We start from the raw sequence: 21,593 nt of genomic DNA, 5'->3' as shown, positions 1-21,593 counted from the left end.
CCTTTCAAGTGTTGGGAGATCAATTAACAGTAAACGATTTTCATAAGGTGGAAGTAATTCTGTCGGGTTCCAGTTAAGGCTCCGTAGAGCAAAAATCAGGAATTGAACTTGAACTGATTCGATTTTATCTGAGTAGCATTTATAAAACGGACTCCACAGAATACATCTGTACTCTAATATTGGGCGAACTAAACTTACAAATAATCTTTTGGTGACATATGGATCATCGAACTCTTTAGACCAGCGTTTTATGAAACCTAGTAAAGACTTGGCTTTATTAACACATGAGTCAATATGTAAATGAAAACGTAGTTTAGGATCTAGAATAACACCGAGGTCAGTAAAGGAATCAACATTTTCTAATTTGTATGAACCAATAAAGTAGTTAGAATGTATTGGCTGAGATCGTGACAAGGAAAATTTTTTGCATTTCTTAAGATTAAGGGACATACCGTTGGCACTGCACCAGTTCACAAGGGAATGTAAATCGTACTGTAAGAAAGTCGAATCGTCAAGGGAATTTATATGCATGTAAAGCTTCACATCATCAGCATACATTAATATTTTAGAGAATCGAATGTGATCCGGGACATCATTAAGATACAAAACAAAAAGTAAAGGGCCCAAATGACTACCCTGAGGTACGCCAGAAGAAACAACAATATTTTTTGAAAATGAATCATTGAAAATGACTTTTTGGATACGACCCTCCAAGTATGATGAAATCCAGCCTAACAGAGCTGTCGGAAAACCCATACTATCGAGTTTATATAGCAAAAGCTTATGCACTACTGTATCAAAGGCTTTACTGAAGTCTGTATAAATAGCGTCAGTTTTGTTGTTTATTTATAAATCCGTTGTGAACATGGCACACAAATTCTAAAAGATTAGAAGTAGTAGATCTACCTTTCATAAAACCATGCTGAAAAGGTGATAATATGCTTTTTATAAAATGTGGCATCCGACGTGAGACTAAGAGTTCGAAAAGTTTAGGAATGGCACTTAACTTAGCAATACATCTATAGTTATCTATGAAACGTCTATTGCCTGATTTATGAAGTGGAATAACAAAACTCGATCTCCAGAAGCTTGGAAAATAACCTATTTTCAAGGAGTAATTAAATATCTTAGTCAATGGTAAGTATAATTCTCTAGCACAAGATTTTAAAATATAGGTTGGAACACCGTCAGGGCCAGGGGAAAATGAGGAGCGTAATGTCTTTAAACCATCTAAGACTTCGTCTTCGGTTAAGATAATGCAAGGAAAGTGATTCAATGAAGTGGTATGAATTTCGCAAGGGCCTCTAGATGTGCCCTGGGTATAGGATGACTGAAAAAAGTCAGCAAATAAATTTGCAATTTCAAGATTGTCTGAAGACTCTTTACTACCAAGTTTCATGCTGGAGGAAAATTTCTGAGCTCTCCTTTTGGAGTTTAAAAATTTAAAGAAATTCTTAGGATTGTTTAATAAATTCTGCCGCATTTGGGCTAAATGCTGAGAATAACATTTGGAGTTTTCCGAATTATATCTATTTCTTGCCATGGAATATTTTGAATAATTTACGGCAGTGTTAGATTTTTTTAAATTTTTGAAAAGTCTATTTTTAATATTAAGTAGACGTCTTAGTGTAGGTGTAAACCAAGCAGGGCCTTGGTCAACTAATGGTTTTGCCATTGGTACGGAGCTAGCTAGAGCTAAATTGAGCTGTTCATAAAGTTTAGAAACACGTGAATCAATGTCGCCATTGATGCACCACATAGAACCTGATAAGAGAGAGCGTAGTAGGGGTATATTGGCCTTCGCAAAATTTCGCCTACTAGATAAAGTTTTAATAACAGTAATATTGGACAGAGTGTTCCTTAATTCAAGGTTTAAAAGGAGCGTTGGATGATATGTATCCTCAGGAATTACAAATGGAGGACTTCTACAAAGCGAAATATTTAGGGAAGATGAGAAAATTAAATCTAGGAGTCGTTCCTTACCATTGAGTATAAAATTTACTTGGTATAAACAAAGTTCATAAATCTTATCCCAAAAAGCGTCGAGTACAACTGGGTAAGTAGAGGGTACATAATCTGAAAATTAGATAATTATCGGGAAATATTTCTGTATCAAGAATATCAGGTTTGAGCCAAGTTTCAGTAAAAACAATTATTTTATGTTCACAGTATACACTTTTAAGAAAAACATTACTCAATTTAGTGTTAAGACCTCTTACATTCTGATATAGTATAGATATAGTTTTTTGATACTGTTGGAATATTCACAGATCTAGGGGTTTTTGTACGTTCTCTGAAAACAAATTCCTTTATTAATTCCTTTACTTAAGACGCCTCACCGTGCAAACAATGACTAGACACGACATTACCTTTTTAACTGTAACATGTGGGAACCAGTGAATAGAACCAACCCATATCTATCAAGTAAAAAAGCAGGCCGGGCCGAACTTTGAATACCATCCACCATTTGGAACTAATTTGGACATTTTCAAAAAAAAAATAAATAAATAAATAATAAATAAATAAAATCCATTCAAAATTCTGTTAAAATCTTTAAAATGCCTAACATCGGAAGGTGCCGATATATGGGGGGATATACGATATTGTGGACCTATATAGACAAATCTATGTCTAGGGGTAAAGTACTCACGAAGAACTCCTTGTGTAGAATTTTAGACTCATCAAAAAACTCATCAAAATACCGAATATCGGGGGGTACCGTTATATGGGGTTTATACGATATTCTGGACCTAGACAATTCCCTTTCAATGTGATATACTCACAAAGAACCCCTTGTGTAAATTTTTAAGACAATTTCGTCGAAAAATGCGGCTAAAATCATCAAAATATCGAATATCGGGGGGTACCGTTATATGTGGGATATACGATATTGTCGGCCTATGTAGACAATTCCCTTTCAGGGGGTAAAGTGGTCACAAAGACTTCCTTGTGTAGAATTTCAGACAATTTCGTTGAAAAATGCGGCTAAAATCATAAAAAAAACCGAATATCGGGAGGTAACGTTACATGGGGGCTATACGATATCGTAGACCTATATAGACAAATCTCTTTCAGGCGATAAAGTACTCACAAATATCTCCTTGTGTAGAATTTCAGACAATTCCGTTGGAAAGTGTGGCTTAAATCAACAAAATACCGGGGTACCGTTATATGGGGGCTATACGATATCATGGACCTATATAGACAATTCCCTTTTAGGGGGTAAAGTGCTCACGAAGAACCTCTTGTGTAGAATTTCAGACAATTCCACTTATAAATGTGGCTTAAATCATCAAAATACCGAATATCGGGTGGTACCGTTATATGGGGGCTATACGATATCGTGGACCGATATAGCCCATCTTCGAACTTGACCTGCCTGCAGACAAAAGGGAGATCTGTGCAAAATTTTAGCTTTCTATCTTAATTCGTTTTGACTGTAGCGTGATTACAAAGGTCGGACGGACGGACATGGCTAAATCGTCTTAGAATTTTACGCTGATAAAGAATATATTTACTTTGTGGGTCTAAAATGATTATTTCGATGAGTTACAAACGGAATGTCGAACTTAATATACCCTCCATACTATGTATGGTGGAGGGTATAACAATGGTTTGCATTGCACCTGATTAAAATAGCTCTCTTTACTCGCGCTCATTTAATGTACAAGAATTATTTGTTGTACAAGCAATAATACACATCGTTGGATTGTCGTACTTACCTAATGTAATTAGAAGTTTTGTTTGCTTGTACATAGTCTGTTGTTTTCAATTCAATGTAAAAATTTAGCTAAAATCAACGAATTACCGAATATAAGGGTTTCCTAAAATACAGGCTATACAAAACGCAGTGCCGTATGAAAGATTCTGTTGAAAATCGGCAGGTACTGTTATATGGGACGTATACTATAATTAGGACATATATGGAAAGTTCTTGGCAAGGCTGTATTCTGCTCTCTAGGAACACTAATTATTAACATCGAATTCGTCTGAAGAATATGACAATAACCCAGAAAATACCCTTAACCGGGCCAAATGTTCCATTTTCAATACTATGCCGTAAAACAAAAATATCTAAATGTTTGTAAGTGGAAAATAATACAGTTGTAAGAATTTTAAAAATTATCAACTATGAAAATGTTTAAATTTATTAGATTTGAGGTCCATATCTTCATACTTGGGTAATACGGGGAAGTAGAAGTTTTTTGTTGTTCCATGATAGAATCGGAAAGGGTTCTTATTCAATTAGACAATTACAATTTTTTATTTCATATTTCTTCATAGTCAAATTATATTTTATAGTTCTTCCGTAGATAGAGTCGTACAGCTGAAAAAAAGTGTTGAGTGTCAACCACATATTTTGTTATTTTCACGCCTTTGTTACTTTTGAGGATCTTCATAGAATCACTTTCTGAGTCGATTTATGCACGTCAGTCGGTCTGTAAGTCCGTCCGTCCATGTATTCTTGTGAACAAAATGCAAGTCGCAATTACTATTCGATTGAAACAAACAATATTTGTTTGCCCTATGGACGAATCCTATTAAAATTGTATAATCGGATTAGATTTAGATATAGCTCCCATATGTCTCCAACCGATTTCGGGTTAATTGTGCACCAAATGGCCAATATAAATACAAATGACCTGGATTTTGGTACATCCCACCGAATTCAGTGTAGAAGAAGGTACATCAAATTTGGAGAAAATCGGTTCAGATATAGCTATAGCTTCCATATATGTTTCATCCGATTGGGGCGGGGGTCTCTCATATGCGTAATTTACTCTCCACAAGAATGATATTTGGTACTGGACATCAGATACTGCTCGTAAATACCTCTATCAATTTTTTTGGGGATCGGTTCAGATTAGGATATATCTCCCATATATATTTTTTTCCAAATGGATTGAGTTTTGGCAATTACGACTGAATTCATTCTAGAAACCAGTAGCTCAAATTTGATGTAAATCGATTCAGATATATCTATAACTCCCACGATTTGGGGTATACAAGCGTAATATGCACCTCACAGCAATGATCGTTAGTACCAGATATCATATAAAGCTCTGCAATAAGTTTAATAAAATTTTGTCAAGATCGGTTCAGATTTGGATATAACTCCCATATATATCCTCAACCGCTTTCGGGTTAATTGTGCACTAAATAACCAATATCAGTCCAAAAGACTGGAATTTTGGCATATCTGACCGAATTCAGTCTAGAAGGAAGTACAGCGAATTCGGAAATAATCGTTTCAGATATAGCGATAACTCGCATATATAGGTTTCATCCGATTTGGTGTTTAAGTCCCCCACATTCGTAATATGCACCTCACGAAAATGATGTTTGGTACAGATATCAGGTGTCGGCCTGAAACACCTCTACCAAATTATATCAAGATCGGTTCAGATTTGGATATAGCCCCCACAAATATCTTCAACCGATTTCGGGATACTGGTGCACCAAATGGCCAATATCAGTCCAAATGACCTGCATTTTGGCACATCCGACCAAATTCAGTCTAAAAGCAAGTAATTCAAATTTGGTTAAAATCGGTTCAGACATAGCTATAGCTCCCATATATATCCATAATCCGATTTCAGGTTTATTTTGAAAATAACGGTTAATATCAGCCCAAATTGAATGAATTTCGGGACGTACGTTTCCATTTAGTAGAACTCGGCTCCGATATAAATTTTTAATACAATCCTTTTCGAAGTGATACCTTGCACTCTATAGCAGTGTTACTTGGTATAAAATATTAAAATGTCTCCGTCAAATTTAGTGAAAATCGATTCAGACTCGGATATGCCTCCCATATATTGGTTCCCTCTGAAACTAAACTATAACTGATCTAAAGCCAAATGATGGTAGGTGGTATGATCTACTTCAAAAAAATTATTGAGTTGGCCTAGCGGTGTCTGTCTGTCCGTCTGGCTGGGTGGTGCGGTAACTCTCAAAGAGAGTAACCAGATTCCAAGCGATGTACATCATAATAGTATTACCAAACTTAGATCGAGTTTGGAGGTAAGTAATATCGACCCACTCCTTTGTTACCTCACTTATAAAGTGTCCACATTTTGAATAGTCATAACTCACGTCAAAATATATTAAATTAACGGCCACAGTCCGAGAGCTTACATCTGCCGACAAAACTGACTTATACTACTTAGAGAGTAATCTCTGGTTTATTTTCCGCTTGTTTAATAAGTGGTGTTAGTTTCGTAGTTGTATTTCGTTCATATTTATTTTTAGTTATTACTCCACCATTTCGTTTGTATCATTTCATCATCGTTTTTGCTGAATGTATTTTTATAGAAGTAAGTTTTGCAGTTTCGGATATAGTTCGCTCTTTTGCATGTATCTTAAAAAGCAAAATTTGTATGTCTTTTGCAATTAGATTATAATAAAGGTGTTTAAGGTAGTGGTTGCAGCGATTTTTACGCAAAATTGTTTGATGTCATACTTTTAAAGCAAAACAAGTAAAAAGGCAGTAAGTTCGGTCATGCCGAACTTTGAATGCCCTCCACAATTTGGAAGGAATTTGAAAATTAAAAAAAAAAATATGTTGAAAAATCAGTTTTCTGTCACAGGCTGTAGTATTCATTAGGAACTTCAAATACGAAATTTTTAACAACTTCAGTGAATAATGACGTTAATATTATCAAAATACCGAATATAGCGACGTACCGTTAAATGGGGGCTGTACAAAGACGTGGACCTGCATAGCCAATTTTCCGTCACAGGCTGTAGTACCCACTATGAACTATCATTTTGAAATTTGAAATAATTGCGGTGAAAAATGTCCCTAAAATCATTAAAATACCTAATATAGGGAGGTACAGTTATATGGATGATATACGAAGATCTGGACCTGCATAAGCAATCTTCTGTCACAGGCTGTAGTAACCGACACGAAGAGCAAATTCCAAATTTGAAACAATTCCGGCGAATAATGTCGCTAAAATCAGCAAAATATCGAATATAAGGAATAGGAATATAGGTAGGTACTGTTTATGGGGGCTATGCGAAGTCGTAGATTTTCCGTCACAGGCTGAAGTACGCATTCATTACGAAATTTGAAACAATTTCGGTGAAAAATGTCGCTAAAATCATGAAAATACCGAATATATGTGGGGGCTATACCAAAACGTGGACCTATATAGCCAAACACATTTGAGTAAAATTTCTACCAAACGACTTCAATTCGTTCGGATACTAGAGTGATTTCCACAGACGGACAGAGGATCTAAAAACTTTGTGGCGTTTAAAATGTATTTTTCGAGATGTTACAATCGGAACGACAAACTTAATATATCCACCATACTATGGTGGATGGTATAAAAAGAAACAATTGGGTAAAGGAAATATTTTTATAAAAAGTGTCCGTATTCAAACGTGTTCCACTTTAAACTACAAATACCAGTAAGACCGTTTGAATAATGCAGTTAAACTAAATGGTGGCCATACCAAAACGGGAACCTACATATATAGACAATTTTATACTTCAAGGATCTACCAAACCTTTTTTAATACCACATTTGAAACAATTCCGTGGGTAAATACCGAATATTGGTGGGTACCGTTATATGAGCGCTATAGGAATACGTGGACCTAGATATTTAATGTTCTGCTACCGGAGCCAGAACCTATTACGAACTACAAATACACATTTTAAGACAAATCCTGTGTGAAAATGTGGCAAAAATCATCAAGAACACTACTTTTAACACCAATTTGACAACGATCTTATTTGTTGTCCTCTATTGTGATTTGACTTTGTAAGGTATTTAAATAATGTGGACAATAAAATTCCATATTGTCATATTCAATTTTTCTACGCGTGTTCTTATACGATACCGCTCAGAGGTTGTTAAGATATACCTTTTTCAACAAAACGAACTATTTTAAATACTTTTTCATTCAACAATTTTAATTCCAAAAATGTTTTGACTGTTCACTGCATCACCACTGTGTTGATCCCCAAAAAACATCGATCCGCCGTACGTAATATTGGGTATTATTAAATCAATTTTAGGAATAACGCCGTAGACAAAACCTGCTGGCAACATTAATTGTTACTCTCGCGCCTTGTTTACTCTCCCAAACGACAATGTAAACAAAACTATCACTTGTTCGGTTTGTTTGTTGTTGCCCTGATGGAGGCCAACCTTTCGTTTCGCTATGGACTAACTGGCAGTGGCGATGGGAGCAAATTCACGAAGGGGAGCCCACTTGAATGCACAGAGGTTTCGGCTCTTCGGGTCGCACGTTCATGTATGAGTGTTTGCACTCTCTTGACAAGACGAAGAGGTTCGTTCTCTCCGTGAATTTGAGTTCATATTTCTATGTTTTCTTGCTTTATTTTGTTTATCTCCAACGCAAACAGGCACCAACAACAGCACGCTGTGCTTACTGGCTGGCTGACTGTTTGTGTTTTGTTGCTTTCTTATCGTTCAACGGTGAACGCTGTTGCGTCGAGGTCTCCGACGGCAACGTCCGCAACGACGACGACGACGACGTCGATGGTTATGACAGTTTTTACACATTGTGTTGATTTGCTTGAGGTTGGGGTTTATTTTTGTCCGCTGCTTTTGGTGTTCTCTAGTACGTTTGAGTATGCGGGCCCGAGAGCGTGTATAATGCGGTGGAGTGTACGGCAAACCTAAGCGCAGAAGTTCGAATGAGCCAGAACACACCGAAGAGGAAGAATCTGATCTTGTTTTAGAACATTTTTGTAGACTTGACAATTTTTAATAGTTCGACCGATCAAAACAGTCACAATGCAAGTGTGATCCTGATTTTAAGTATGTAGTTTTTTGTTTGCAATAGTGATGAGTAAAAAATGAGAAAAAATAACCAAACCATAAGAAACGCGCGTTCGCTCCAAACGACATGAAATTCTAAGAATAAACAATTTTGGAAACGAGAAAATCTGATATGAAATTGTGAAAAATAGTTTTGTATCTTATCAGCTGGTGACGAAAAAAAAAAACACCAAACAAATATTAGTAACAACAACAGCAACAACAAATGAGAAAAACAAAACACAGTAAACTACCAAGCACGTGACTGTAAACTTGGAGATTACGCAAAGAACAACAACAACATCCGAACCTCCAACAAAAGCAACAAGAACATTTACCCCTACGGTATCCAGCAACCTTTGAAAAATTCAACAAGTTATCAGTGAGGGTTGGTTGGCGTTGGCGTTGGTGTATGTGTTTGTTTGCCTGTATGGGTGCTGCTACGCACAGCAGTCATGGGGTGGTGTTCTTGTTTGAGAAAACCCCCCCAAAACCCACCATATTCTAGGAGATGAAGTGTAACGACTAATTTTTCAAATCAATACACTTGTTAATACACACACGCACACACACACATACAGTCTCATAAATACGCTGTATATCTGAACAACGTGAAGTCGGTTGACAAACAAATGACACTAGTCGACCGTCACCGACTGTAAGTTAGTGATAGAGAGAGCCAGGCGAAAAGTTCAAGACGAAAAAAGCAAAACAAAATCTGAATGCAAATTTCATCCTCAAACAGTCATCGACACAACACACCTAACGACGACGGTCTGTCCGTCGACTCATGGCAGCCAAGTCATATAAAAAGTGAAGCAAAACTGAGTTTAAAAGTCAACCACAAACAAATGCGACAAAATAAAAACGACTGGCAAGCAGCAACTGCTGCTGCTGCTGCTACAGCAACAACAACAGCAACAGAAAATCTATACATTCCGAACTTTATGGCGCGACGGTGAATAATGCGCTTTAAAGGTTAAACATACAAAAAGTCATAACACCTCGCGATAAATGCGAGCGAGAGTGCACACAGTGTATGTTCATATATATGTACGTATGTATGCATATTCGTCGATACAAAAGCAAATCAACGAGACAGCCAACTGCAAAGAGGAAGGGTAACAACGAACAGCACCAACGACACAACTGAGCAATATTGACCGGCTACAAGAGAATTGAACGACAAATGACAAATGAACGATTGGATCGAACAATCAGACAGACAGACATACTGACAGATCGCCAACCGACCGACGGACGGACAGAGGAACCACATTGAAATAATCAAACAACAGACGAAAAGTGTCACATTTAAGTATTGGCCTGACGCTGCTCAGTTGCTCACTTCTGACCGTTCATAAAGCATTTTGTGTTTTTGTTAATTTCGTTCTCAGTTTTTCACATTGTTCGCATTTGTATTTCCACATATGTATGGATGAGTGCGTGTATGCGTATGTGTGTGTGCGCGATCCCATCGATATGGAGCGGAGTGCATCTCAGAATGTGTTTGCGTTCGCCGCAAGATATTTGTTTTCAAAAAATAAAAAACAAGCAACAACAACAAATCGGGAAAAGCAATGTCGAAGAAGCAAAAAGAAACAAGAGCAGAAGTAAATTGAAGAACGAGTGTCAAAACATCAACATTTTTTTTTTATTTTTTTTATTAAATCGGTGCTCCACAAAATACTTCTGATCGCTTCCATTCCCCCACTCCTGCCCCTTCTATCTGTGTTATATACCCACATACATACATACCTACTTCATTTGATACACATCCATACAGATATCCATCCAACCATCCATCTCCGCACCATCCAAATAAGTTTGTGTAGTTTGTGTGCATATTTGTGAAATCATCATTTATTGTTTATAGATCGTGTGCAAATGTCAAATGATCTTAATTTCAATAAACAAAACGACGACTACAACAACAACAACAACAGAAAACACTCAGTTATTTGAAACAAAATCATAGCTCGGTCCGTGGAAGCAGTGGTCATACCAATACCAACACAATCGACAAATTCGAATGGAAATCAACACAGAAATTCTCCAGTTCCATGGCATGACAGATTTGCTTTTGGTAGATATGTTTAGTTGTGCATAAATGCCGAATTGGCAACTCTGAACGAATGTGAATCCCAAGTGTCAAGTGTCAAAATTCAAATACAAAAAAGTAATAAGAAAAAAAATCAACCTCACAAACAAAGCAACAAAGCGAGAAAAAATCCAAAATAGAAATTCAAACGAAACGGAAATTCATTTGAGCCGTCTCTCTCGCCAGTGCTCTGTCGTTCTCTTGGCCGCTCTTTTTGGCGATCGCCTCAATAATCAATTCAAAGAAGTAGTGCAAATATAAAAACGCAAACGACACAATTGGTCCCTACCTACCTACAACAGAATTCAAATTGGCTTCAATTGATCTTTTTCCGTTAACTGCTGTACCGTCAGTCAGCCGTTCAGTTCGTTCCACTTGGAATTGGAATGTGAATGCGCTCTTTGTGGTCACATGCAAATATGGACTATAATGAAGGACATCGATACTGAGACAACAACAAAATCAGCAATTGCCGCAACAGCAACAGTAGTATGGCCATCGTGGTGCTATTCCGGTAAGTTTAGAAAACTGTGCAGCCAATGACGCTCTTACTCTTGTGAATCACATCGCATGCATCCATAGAAATGTCTAATCCAATCGAACTTCCGTTGAACACCTTTTCAAACATTTGGACTGTGGACTTTGGCCGGTGTATGTTTAACAGCACTTTTCCCGAAACCATATGTTGAGCTTGAAAGCGTGTTTGTTCGTGGATTAGGAATGTGACATGTGCATATGCACTTGCTAAACCTTAAACCACATTGCGATCCAGTGTATTAGAACTTGGTGCCTTTTATTCTGTTCGACTACTTGGGTTGGGTCAGATTGAAAAGGAGGGTAGCATATTTTTATACCCTCAGCCCTCTTGCCCCCAGAGAGTATAAACTTATAGCTTGATACTGCCAAAATGTGCCTTACAATTTTAGTCCCTGCCTCTTTTTTGACGAAATTTGTTTCAGGATATATGGAGTCAATCTAGTCATGTCCATCTGGCTTGCAATTAGCCCCAACTATGTTCTCCCCAACGTATGTCGATTTCAACGGTGGTGAATATAGGTTCACCCTAACTGGTATTCTCGTCTCATCTCATGTTTAGAATGCGAGAGGTTGATTCAAATTTGTCTCAATATGAAATATATAAAGTTTGTCAGATATGAATAACTACTCCTAATACATCTTGCAACGGGCCAACATTGCACATTACAACAATTCACTAACACTAGATCTAGTGGGAGAATGGGATATGTCGGTCCACTAATTCTAGTACCTCTCATACAAACGATTGACATATATAACAAGTTAAAAAGCAGTAAGTTCGGCCGAACCGAACTTTGAAGCGTATTTAGAAAATAAAAAAAAAATAATAAATAAATAAAAAAGAGGACCCGTTAAAAACTTAAAAATACTGAGTTACCGAAGACGTGGACCTGCATAGGTAGTTTTCTGTTACAGGTTGTAATACCTATTACAAAGTACAAATACGAATTTGAAACAATTGCGGTGAAAAATGTCGCTGAAATCAGCAAAATGCCAAATATAGGGAGGTATCATTATATGGAGCTTTACGAAGACCTGGACTTGCATATGCAATTTTCCCCTTAGCTCGTAGTAGACAGTGGCAAAAAAGGTATTCGATCGTTTTATTATCTTCCTCATCTCACACACCCTGCAGTATTGTACGTTATAGTTATCCTATTCGGACGTTCCTGATCGGATCTTGCAGTGGCTTGTTAGTATCCCTAACGTTGATATGATCATGCTTATAGAGACGTGAGTTCTACGCGAGTAGAAATCTGGCCAGATTTATTTTGATGCCTTGCAACGTGGTCTGTTGTACCAGCACACTTTGGCGTTCGCACTGCAGACTAGCTCCTAAGCACTGTTAAAATTACAAAGAGGGGGTTTTAACGTGTCGGGGACTTCAAGTGTCTGTTGACTGCGAGCCCATGCTTGCCAATTTATTGGTTTTCTCTGTTCCTTCAATATAACAATGACCTGGTTAGCCAGCAAAGCTGTATAATAGTGTGCCGATTTCCCAGGGCCGTTGTACACATCAAGACTGCATCGTAATTGATTGTAGAATATTCAATCGCTTGGCTATTCGGATCCGTGTTTTTAATAAAATCTCCCCCTTGTATGATCCCAAAGATCAGTGTCAAAAAACACTGCACTTTCTATCCTACTGTTGGGGGCAGGCTATTCCTAGTTGCTCACAGAGTACTCAGGCTGCCGGGCCTTCTTCCATCTTTGATCCATATGTATATATTGGCAGACCAATTGGAGGTAGGTTGGCTCCGTTCCATTTATCCCTGCATGGAAACAGTATTTCGATTCTGTCAAACCTCAATGTTGGAGATATGTAAGCGCTGTTCCGTTCATGAGTGTCGACGTTTACTTCAGGACTTAGAATGTCTTAGAACATTACAGCCTTATCGTACTTCGTGCATCAAGATACTGCGTACTAAATTCGACCGGAGCGATGTTAAAGGCTGTTTGCAGTGTGCTTTTTTATGCGCCTGTGATTAGATTTGAAGCTGCTCGCTGTACGCATGAGAGTTGCGAGCTTTTACCTTGTGTTTTAATGCGTGCCACCAGGCAAGACTTCCTTCCATAACAAAGGATGGCTAAGCCACAGCTTTATAAATCCAGTGTATGTCTGTGGGAGGGAGGCCCCAGCTCTTTCCTATTTAATTCTTGCAGGAGTAGAGTCCGTTCCGCAACGTTTTGTTTCATCTTAGTTGACAGTCCAAAATGGAGACTAGATATCTGGCTTCCGAAGATAGCTTTAAGGACATTCCACTCCGGATACTAACAGCGATGCTCAAACAAAATGTTGAGAGTTTGTGCTCATTATTTGATTATGAGATTTTTTGCTAGATAAGGTTATGTTGGCAATTAATATTCATGGAATTGATCGTGTTCGGACCAAGGGCACCCTATAACACACAAACACATATTCAAAAACGCTTATTTCATTCCGTTTTAACGTCTCTAAGTCACTCTTTTCTTAACTGGGCGCAGCTAGTTTTTTTTATAAATGCATAGAGTGAAAATGAATTTAAGAATTTCAATAGGAATGTGTTCCAGTTTGGTTTAACTATCCGCGATACTTTAAGTCCAGTGGGGTACCCGTTAAAATTTAGCACCATCCATCCAAAAATATGTGATACTCCAAATGGGATTTCTTTATTGTCTTGTTTTCATTTCAACAATCGAGTTTTTATACCCTACAACACTATGTGTTGGGGGTATTATAAGTATGATTGGGCCAGAATTTATGTAACACCTCAAAATATTGGTTTCCCATATAGGAAAGTATATATGGATCTTCCTAGCTCGCCGAGCTGAGTCGATCTAGCTATGTATGTCCGTCCGTCCGTCTGTCCGTCTGTCCATGTTAATTTGTAATCACTCTACAGGTCGCAATTATGGCCCGATCCTTACGAAATTTTGCACGAAGATGGGGTTAGGGTCAAAATAGAAGCCTATTTCTTTTGGAGATGATCGTCAAATGTTTAGGGGTTGAAATGGACCAAATACTGAAAAAATGTCGGATTTTGCAGTAGCTATACAGGTCGCAATTATAGACCAATCGACGCGGAATTTCGCATGTAGCGGGTAAAATAGACCATACCTTTTGTGTTGAAAAAATTCCAAAATTTTTCATTAAACCGCGAATATTTTAAATACCGGCGAAATCACAAAGTCATGACAAGGTTACTTCTGACCTTTACATTGATGTTAACATCCAGCAAATCGGATATATAGCAAAATATGTGCGATATATATGTCTAACAAAGAGGATATGCTTGAAAGATCTCTTATATGTCGAGAACGGCTGAACTGATTTCGACAGTTCTCATTAATTCAGAATGACCTCTTGGTAGGAAAGAAAAAACGTCTAAAAAAATCGCATAAAAATATCTCTATGAAGATGAAAATATTGATTTTTTAAAATTTTCTCATATTTTTTTAATTTTTTCATATTTTTGGCATATTTTCATTTTGAATTAAACATTTGGTAATATTTCTACAGCTAACAAAACTAAGTAGTTAGGATATCAGGATATCATATACAGATCGCATTTATGGCCCGATCCTTACGAAATTTTGCATGGGGATAAGATGAGGGTCAGAATAGAAGTCTACTCTTTTTGGAGATGATCGCTATATTTTTATTTTCGTTGAAGAATATAGTCAAATGTCTGTATCTCATATAGATGCGTTTCAGTCAGAAACCAATAATAAATGTTAATCTTTTGCCACTTCTGAGAGATTATAGGTCTTTGGAAAATATTGGTTCCAGATCTAGGAAGACCATTTAAATTAGTTTAAGTTGCTATTATTCGAAAATTAGAGAACGAAACCTAATGGGTTTCTTTTATTATTTGTCACAATATCTTGTGGAATTCTTTCGAGTATCTCGCCTATATAAACTGTATCGTTTATTATAGTGTTGTAGGGTATTCAACGGTCGGCCCCGCTCGACTGTAGCCTTTGCTTACTTGTTTTATTTTTAAAAAGCTTCTTCAATATGTTTACTTTCGATGACGACTTCATCGGCTCAAACACGAACTACCGCTACTGCTGTTCAACTTCTCTTCTTCGCCTTCGCCTTCGCCTTTTCGTTGATTCCATTTAATATTTTCTGATCTTTTGACATTTTAAAAATCAAAGATCGCGCCCGTAATCGCTGGCAAATGATGCAACTGCGAGCAAAATAGAAACCATGGCGAAGCGTAGAGAGGATTTTGTTTCCACAGCACAAAGTCAATTTGAATAATTCGAAGCCAACGGGCGAGAAGAAGGACTGTGATGATAACCCGGGTAACTGTAACGATGACCCTCCAGTACATTTACGATGACGCGGTTGCCGGCGTGCCGCAACGATTGCGTTGACTTGTGGCTGGCCTCTGTGCGATTTACGATTTCCATAATTAATCTACGGAGCTGCTAGGTCTCTATGTATGCATGCGTGATGTCTGTATGTGTGTGTGTGTGTGTTTAGCTAGTAGTATATACTTTTTATTCAGTATATTGATGGAGATTGCTTGGAATGGTTTGTGAGAAAGTCTGCTAAAGGCCCAGACATTGAAAGGTTATTCAAAATCTTTATTCTCGAACTGATATTGAAGTTCGTTTTATACCTCTCTGAATTCGAGCAAGTTTTAAGCCCGAATTTTATTCGAAATCCGGATGATATGCAATCAAATGAAAGACGTTGCTATTCAAGGATGGCGTCTTGCCTTTCAGTTCTCATTATTTTTTTGTTTATTCTACGAGAACTTTTCTGTCAGCCAGCTATGTTGGCCTGGCCCAATGTCAAACCAGTATGAGCTGTTTCGACACACAATGGCCATGATAATGGATAATGATAATTTTGCGTTTGCTGCTGACACCTTTGGAATTTTAATGTCACCAGAATCAGCCAGCCAGTCAGTCAGTCAGTCATTTTGTGCGTCAATCGATGGATGCCGTCGCAACCTAGCAGAGAGTAACTTCATAGCAACCCAGTCCAGTAGAAATGCATTTTGTGCGGGGCGGCAAATAGGTTTTCGCTTATTTTTTCAATACTAGCGTTCATTATTAATGTCTTTTATGTAGCCTGCATTTATAATTAGTTTCGGTTCGGAATGCCTAGTGAAAATAAAGAGAGAAAGAGAGAGGTTGAGATAGATCACAATGAAATAATAATAAATGGAATATATCTCGTTAGAACTCTTTACTAAACCGATTAGTCAATACTTTGTTCAATATAAAATACAAATTTAAATTAACATTTTAAGAACAAGCTTGGTGGCCAGTACCACCGAAAATAGAATATTCTTTTCGGCAAGTTTCAACTCATACTAAACGTGATTTTTGTATTCTTTCTATTTTCCCTTATATGGTGGCTATGTCTATAGTGAATATTTTCTAGTTGAGTTAAGCTACTGGTCAGAAACTTGGAACGAAACTAGCAAAGTAAGGTTATATGGGGGATATGCCTAAACTTGCCTTGCGATTTGTGTACAACATTTCTAGTTTTGGCAGTGCGAGCCCTCTTTTCATTTTAACGGACGGGTATGACTAAAACTACAAAATTTTACGCTAGTGCTGAATATATCGCTCAATTCAGTTTCGAGAAAAACACATCCAAAATACTGACGTTTCGCCATATATCGGACATAGTCTATATGACGAATTCGATCGAATCTCTTCTGAAATACTACCCTTAAGTATCTCATCTTATCCGAGACAAGACCCAGTTAGAAACGGCTGAGACCTCCTAAAAATGTGGTAGACTATGTCCGGTCTACCAAGGAAGGCCGTAGCATAACACTTCCCTACATTCAACTTTAGGCTCTATGGATGGAATCGATGTACTCGTTAGCGACTATTAGATTCCTTTAGAAAAATAGCAATCATTGTACAAGGTCGAATGCCAAAGCCAAAATATATTTAAAATTTCATCGTATCACACAGAGCCAAAAGCCCTGTTGATATCTAGGGAGATGGTTATAGTCCTTTACTTCCTGCCGAAGCCCTTGCAAACAAAGCCACTAAAAGTATGTAAGCCAAACTGACAATCCTGTAGAATCCTCCTTTCTTCGACGGTTCTTTCAATCATTGCCAAAATAAAGGATTCGAATAATTTTCCGAACGGAAATAGAAGCTCCTAAGAGGAATAAACAAGATTAAATACTGCAATAATGCCCAATATTCCAAAATGTTTTGAGATTAAAATAAAAAATTTAACTTTATCGATAATTACACGTAAAAATCCAGTTGATTATTAAAGTAGAGCTAAAAATAGAAGAAACGTATATCGGCGTTTTGAGCGTGAAATGCATGAATATTAAAATCAGATATTGGGGGTTAACATAGTACTCCATGTGAATTTATTCATTTTTATTCTCCTACAAAGCATTATTAAAGATGGAAGATATCAAACTCAAAAATTTTCTTGATCAAATTTCGCTACAAGTGACCAAGTAAAAAATTATCTATTTCCCTTATATATGCAAAGAAAAGACGTGCATCAATGTTGCAGAAAAACCGCAACAATATTTCCAAATATTCGATCAGTTTTTCCCCGTCCTTTTTTTCGAGTCGAAAGTAACATTCAATTTAGATTTAAACGTTAATAGAAATATTCTGTATACAGTTTCGCTGTTAATCTCAGAATAACACATATATCTAGGCACTATAGTTTTTTTTAAGGAAATTACATTCGAAATTTGCATAATACAAGTGAAAATAATGCATTTACGTTTCCTAATCCAAGTTTAACACGTTTCCATTTTCGACAAATTTAGTACTTATTCCGAATTTGTTGTAGATTATCTTCAAATTTCACTGTACAAAAGCCAGTCTGGATTACGAAAAATTGCAAGTGTATTCTATGCGAAGTAACGCCCAGATTATTTATGTGGTCTGAATTTCAATTTTTCTGCCTTCCAAGGGTCAACATTTTAAATATTTTCAACGTTTATAAAATGCGAAGGAAGATCCGATTGTCTTCATATTTTGTATATCCCAAGAAAGAAGAAAGAAAGCCTAGATCTGATAGAAAGATGCATCTAAACCATGTATTCTTATAACAAAATGCAGGTCACCTTTGTTATCCGATTGAGGTGAAATTTTCCAAACAATATTTGTTTGGCCAAAGGACGAACTCTATTGCAATTAGTGAGAATCGGTTCAAATTTAGATATAGCTCCCATATATATATATCTATCTATATATATAAATGTAAGTTGTGTTAGTTACTACGCTTATAACTTAAGAACCGCTGGATTAATTTTAACGATTCACACAAATTCGGAGTTGTCTACTCTCCGAAAAGGATAATATCCAAAAAAATCGCGTAAAAATGTGATATATTAACATTTTCATTTTGACTTTTCAAATGTACAATAGTAATGTTTTATTTTGCATGATTTTTTTCCATTTTGACTTACTTTTTTCTAATGTACATTTGTAGTGTTTTTTTATATTTTATTTTTGAATTCGAATATTTATACCAATTTATTTAATTGACTTGATTTCTTGAGAACTGAAATTGATGGCGGGTTACATGGAAGTGTAGTAGCGAATTATGTGGTGGCGAAACGGAACAGATGATATCGAAATAATTTAACGCGGTCACACCAAAGTTAAAAGATAATTACTTTTTCTAAATCGCTGAAAAATCATGAAAAAGAGATCTCATTGCAAAAATCAAAAAAACATTTTCAATGGAATCGAATTTTAAAGTAATAGTACATTCTATTGACAAACTTTGTAAGGAAGGATCTTAAAACATTTGCTGTAAAAAATCAGCGAAAAAGTTGAAGACTTTTTCAATTTGTTATTCTTTTTTTTGTCAATTTTTTTTTTTTCAATTTGTATTATCATATTGAATTCAGTGGATTTTTTGTGAACAAAATAAAGAATAATTTTTCACTAAAAAAATTAAATAAGTGCGAAATAGGATGTTAACTGACATCTACCTTTCAACTCCAGGGCCTACATCGTGGGTTAGCTGAAAGATGCGAACACATTTAAACAAACAAAAATGACCGAAAAAGCTTAATGGGGCTCATTTCAAAGCGTGACAATGATCCGTCCAATGAGAGCTCAAAATGCAAAATTCTTTGGGAGAATAATAAGTAATATACCAATATTGAAATAAAAGGTGCAAAATAGTAGAGCGAATGGGACTTTTAGTAAGAAAAGGTTTTATATCCTTCCAGAAATTCTTCCCAAACATTCAAAATACCTAAAATCACTTTTGCAGGTCTTTATATCGATCATAACTCATGGATAAGGGAACAACGCGATTTCATATTTATATAACCATCTATGATTTAAGTTATTTTTGGGGTCTTGGCCGGTCACTTCTTTCATTTTTTGGTCCTTATTTGACATTTTTGTTTCTAAGGGGGTAGATAACCTCTTCGCATAAAATTTGAAATTTTCAGAGTAGGGCCCATATTGGTATTGACCAAATTCATCAATTGATTTGGCTAAAAAATTTTATTTATGCCACCCTGGGGTAGGGAACCATCATACAGATAATTGCCACATAGGAATTTATTTAAGTAAAGTCCCCACATTGGAGTATCCCCAAGTCCACTTTCACATCTAATGTGTGGTCAGAAAAGAAAATTTTGTATTCTATTGAATTTTTAACCCCCAAGAGAATATTGGTTGGGAACGTAGATTTGGGATGTGCATCCATATGAAATAAATTGTGGAAACATGAAGAAATTACAAATATAAGAAAGTAGCACGGGACCGAATATTTGTTTAATCATCATTGAATTATCCTATGATTAAAATATGGACTTTAAGGGGTCTCCAACTTACAATTTAAATGGCAAATAAAATTAATTCCCATCTTATCATTCTGCCCTCAATTATGAGGTGGATAAAACTATTTTTACTTATTTAAATCACGCGAAATGCTATGACATGCTATATTGTTCTGCTATATTTTTGATTTGGCCTCTATTTGTCATCTTGGATTATAAGGGGTAGAAGAAAGTTTTCAATGTAGGTCGATGTTTCGGAGTAGTGTCCATATAAAGAAGGTACCTCCTAATTTAACCACATTTCAAAGAATTTGGCTAATAATGCGTATTAGGGGGGTGAAAATCTTACACTAAAATTTCAACATATCTACAAATTTTAGAATTTTTATCCATGTTATAATACCCTCTCAAGTCCACCTTTTGGCGGACAAACAGACTGACATAGTTAGGGGGACTTATGAGGACTCTAATGCACAATCTAAGTTGCTAATGGGTTTAAAAAAGTAATTAACTTTGGCTATTCTTAAATCATTCAGCCCTCAATTATGTAGTATACAAAATACAGCAAATTCCAAATTACTGCTCATTTGACTGGAAGATTTTGCTACGATTTTTACCATATTAAAAATTAATTTGATCCCTTATATGGCGATAAAATTGATATATACTTTTTAATAGATTTGTATAGCACATCCACACAGTTGAAGCCCACGGTTTAAATATTGAAGCCCACTGGTTAAAAATGGGTACAGGTATTTTAAAACACTTTAAATCGACCTGTACGTGAACACTTATATCAGTCATATCTGTGAATAATTATGCTTGGGAATATATGCATAATAGACAAAAACTACGGGCCGGCAACGCGGACCGGGCCAGCTAGTATATATATATATATATATATATATATATGTATATATATATATATATATATATATATATATATATATATATATATATATATATATATATATATATATATATATATATATATATATATATATATATATATATATATATATTCAACCGATTTCGGGTTAATTTTGCACTAAATGGCCAATATCAGTCCAAATGACCTGAATTGCGGCTCATGCCTCATGAATATACTGACTGAGAACTTACAAATCCTAGGTTTCATACGCTTTTGATAACATAGCTAGTTGATTTCTAGGGACATTTATGGACTCTTTAAATGACTAAAAGTTACACAATTAAACATTTTTAGCAAATATATTATGATGTTCATTTCATGTAATTCACATCTATTTTGCAATTGACAAAATGTCGTTCACGAATTAAAGGTATTTCATTATGCAAAAGCTAATCCTGATCTACGAATAGGGCTGCCATTTTTTTCAGAAATGCTGTTGAAACTGTTTTTTTTTTTTTTTTTTTTTTTGAAACTAACAA

General features: G+C 36.1%; 1 protein-coding gene across 6 annotated transcripts in view; it reads left to right on the top strand.

The window, feature by feature from the left end:
• Positions 1–8,441: 8,441 nt before the first annotated feature.
• LOC101894759 (homeobox protein 5) overlaps positions 8,442–21,593 on the top strand; it is a 99,513-nt gene continuing 86,361 nt past the window's right edge. The window contains exons 1-2 of one of the 6 annotated variants that reach the window (XM_020037227.2): positions 8,442–8,804; positions 10,681–11,419. In XM_020037227.2, the coding sequence (XP_019892786.2) occupies positions 11,317–11,419 (103 nt within the window). In that variant the 5' untranslated portion in view covers positions 8,442–8,804; positions 10,681–11,316. Of the gene's footprint in view, positions 9,215–10,680; positions 11,420–21,593 lie in introns of all 6 variants that reach the window. The other 5 variants (XM_020037226.2, XM_059130886.1, XM_020037225.2 and 2 more) reach the window with 5 other exon arrangements.

Source organism: Musca domestica, unplaced genomic scaffold, assembly GCF_030504385.1.
Source record: "Musca domestica strain aabys unplaced genomic scaffold, Musca_domestica.polishedcontigs.V.1.1 11, whole genome shotgun sequence".
Lineage (NCBI taxonomy): Eukaryota > Metazoa > Arthropoda > Insecta > Diptera > Muscidae > Musca > Musca domestica.
Note: the sequence above shows the minus strand (reverse complement) of the source record. Positions and strands in the feature narration are given on the sequence as shown.